Genomic DNA, 3,020 nt, shown 5'->3' with positions numbered 1-3,020 from the left:
TTCGAGTCACTTGCAACATAGGACAAGTCTTCTATACCAGTGAGCCTATTCGAGTCACTTGCAACACAAGACAAGTCTTCTATACTAGCGAGTATATTTGAGTCACTTGCAACACAAGAAACCTTTTCTGCAATCAACATCTGTTACTATAATGTCCTCAATACCTGTGAGCATGCCACTATGATACTCTTGATCACTATTGTAGCTTCTTATCAATTTGGATCCCATTTGTGTTATAATCCTTTTTTTCTGATAATATTCTGTTGTGTCTTCCATGACATTGAAGGAAACTCTATCTTGGGCAAACTTGATTTCAAGAAAGCTAACCCCCATTTACAAGTACTATGAACTTGTAGATGAGACATATTATGGATGTCTAGATGTGAAGTACTATCCATTGCACTTTTAATGACATCTGCACTAGTCAACTTAATTATCTCCACTATACAGAGAAAACTCTGAGCATAGCCCTTAAAGTTGTCAATTGCTAAAACTTCTCTGGAGCAAGATAACATCTCTACTTTTCCCCCCTCAAAATAAGTTTTCTTGATATCTTGAAAGTATGTCTTTGGAACAATTTCATCTTGGTCCTAGAGCATTTTGTGTGCTTGTGTAGACATATACAAAGATATGACCTTGTAGGCTAGTCTAGTGCTTGGTTTATTTTTATGTTCTACTTGGTCACTATATATGCCAAGTACTTTGTATTCTGATCTATTGAACATCTGTTGGAGCTTTCGTGTGTGAGCACATCCATTCACTGGTGTTCACTTTTGTCTCCATTTGTGTTCCTTCAAGTGGTATCAGAGCGTCAGTCACTTGAACCGAGATTCAGCCTTGCCTTCCGTCTTGTGGCAAGTTCTCTCGTGTCCTCGTGTTGCTCTCAATCCTACATTCAGCCCACTTCAGTTTCCAGCTCGTTTTTCGGTCAGTTGTCGTGAAGAACTTGAGTTTTTTGCTGCCCCGGGAAGTCTTCTTCAGGTCGCCTCTCTCCAGGACTTGGTCGACAACCAATGTTGCTGATTTTCAAACTTCAGCCCGAACAGCTTCAGATCAGGTCGCCTTCACTTCGCCCCTCTTTTTGAGGTCGCCCTTGAGCCCGGGGGCTTCTACTTCAGGTCACCCTGATTTCCAGCACTTTCCGGCATCTCCTCTTGCTGTTTTACTACCTACAGCAGTCTCCTATAGTTGCATTGATGCTCTTCTCAGCAGCAGCAGCCATCTTCTTCAATACGAGTTCATCTACTGCTACATTGGTGCTCTTCTCAGCAATTTCCAGCCCCGAATCAAACTGACATCCATCTCGGAAGCTCCTACTTCAAATCGATTTGCTTCAGCACTCTTTTCCTGCTTCTTGGACACCCAAATCTTCTTGTCAGTTAATTGTCAGGAATAATGTCTCTTTCTGAAAGCTTTGGCACTATCATTGAAGGGGATAAATTGGAAGGATCAAACTATGCCTTGTGGTCATTTATGCTCCGCAATATTTTGGTTGGCAAGGGCTTGTGGGACATTGTGAGTGGTGATGAAACTAGGCCAGCTGCTACTGCAACTAGTTCATCTTCATCCATCACATCTACATCCATAGCTCCTACTCCTGCTCTATTGGAGGAGCAAAGGAGGTTTGATAGAAGAAATGCCCAGGCTTTATCTTTGATATCCCTCTCAGTGAAGAGGCACATTATGTCTACTATCAAGTCCTGCAGGTATGCTAAAGATGCTTGGGCTAAACTGGCATGTATGTATCAGGTCAAAAATGAAGCTAGAGTGCTAGCTTTGACAAATCAACTCAAGGAGTTGAAGATGGAAGAAGGGCAAACAATTGCAGAGCATATTGCTAAGATTACTGATCTTAGAGATCAATTAGCAGGCGTTGATGAGGAGATAGAAGACAGAAAGTTGGTCACTATCACTCTCAATAGCCTGGCTCCGTCATTTGGCACTTTTGTTACCTCTTTGTCTATCATGCTTAGAGCTGCACCTGTCTCATTTGATGAGTTGGTAGGGCTGCTCCTGCAAGAAGAGGAAAGAACCTCTAATTTTGCTCATTCATCTCGCCAAGGTGAGCAAGCTCTTGCTATGCAGGGAAAGGGCAAATTTCAGTCAAAAGGAGGATACTTTCACAAAAAAAACAGCAATGGATTTCAGCCCAAAAGTGAGGCAAATGCAAGTTCTCAGGCAAGTCCCGCCTCTAAGAAAAAGGGTAAATGTAACTATTGCAAAAAGCCTGGTCATTACATTGCCGAGTGTCAGAAGAGGATTGCTAATGAGAAGAAGAGGGGGACTACAAACAGTAATTTTGTGGCACCTGCTGAAAATTCAAATGCCTCTTCTCATGCACATTATGCCCAGGATGACAAGGACTTTGCCTTTGGTGTTGTGGATCATGAGATCATTGACACAAGGGGGGAGCCCAGTATGTCACATGCTACACATGCTCATGCTCTTATTGAGCCAGTGTCAGAGGGTATTGATGCATCTTTGGCCACCACTGATCCTTGGTACTTGGATAGTGGTGCTTCTAAGCATATGACTCATCACAGAGATTGGTTTGAGGACATTATACCGGTCCATGGCAGACATGTTGTTTGTGCTAATGATGCCACTCAGGATATCACGAGAGTGGGACATGTTCCTATTCTCTTGGATGGTTTAGGAAAGAAATAATACATCCGTGATGTTTGGTATGTTCTAGATTTGAAGAAGAATCTGATTTCAGTTTCCTCCATTGCTCATGATCAACATATGTTGGTAGAGTTTCAAGGTAGCCAATGCAGGATTAAGGATCCTAAAAAGGGTTATGCTATTGTGGCTATAGGCACTTATGAAAAAGGGCTGTACAAGCTTGATGCTCAGCCTTATAATCAGCATGCTATGGCTATATCATGTGTATCTCAGGGTGATTTATGGCATGCCAGGTTTGGCCATATCCATCACAGGGCTTTGACCTATTTGTTTAACAACAACATGGTTATTGGAATGCCAAAATTACAGCAGCCAGTTAATGAAGTATGTGAAGG

General features: G+C 42.3%; 1 protein-coding gene across 1 annotated transcript; it reads left to right on the top strand.

The window, feature by feature from the left end:
- Nucleotides 1-1,395: 1,395 nt before the first annotated feature.
- Nucleotides 1,396-2,667, top strand: LOC147884206 (uncharacterized). Its single transcript, XM_087398162.1, has one exon. It carries the CDS (start codon nt 1,396-1,398, stop codon nt 2,665-2,667), a length of 1,272 nt encoding a protein of 423 aa, XP_087254288.1.
- The last annotated feature ends 353 nt before the right edge of the window (nt 2,668-3,020 follow it).

This window comes from Dipteris shenzhenensis, chromosome 27, assembly GCF_047967505.1.
Source record: "Dipteris shenzhenensis isolate YYH24624 ecotype China chromosome 27, Dip_SZ_1.0, whole genome shotgun sequence".
NCBI lineage: Eukaryota > Viridiplantae > Streptophyta > Polypodiopsida > Gleicheniales > Dipteridaceae > Dipteris > Dipteris shenzhenensis.
The sequence above is the reverse complement of the archived record's forward strand: the minus strand, read 5'-3'. Positions and strand labels throughout refer to the sequence as shown.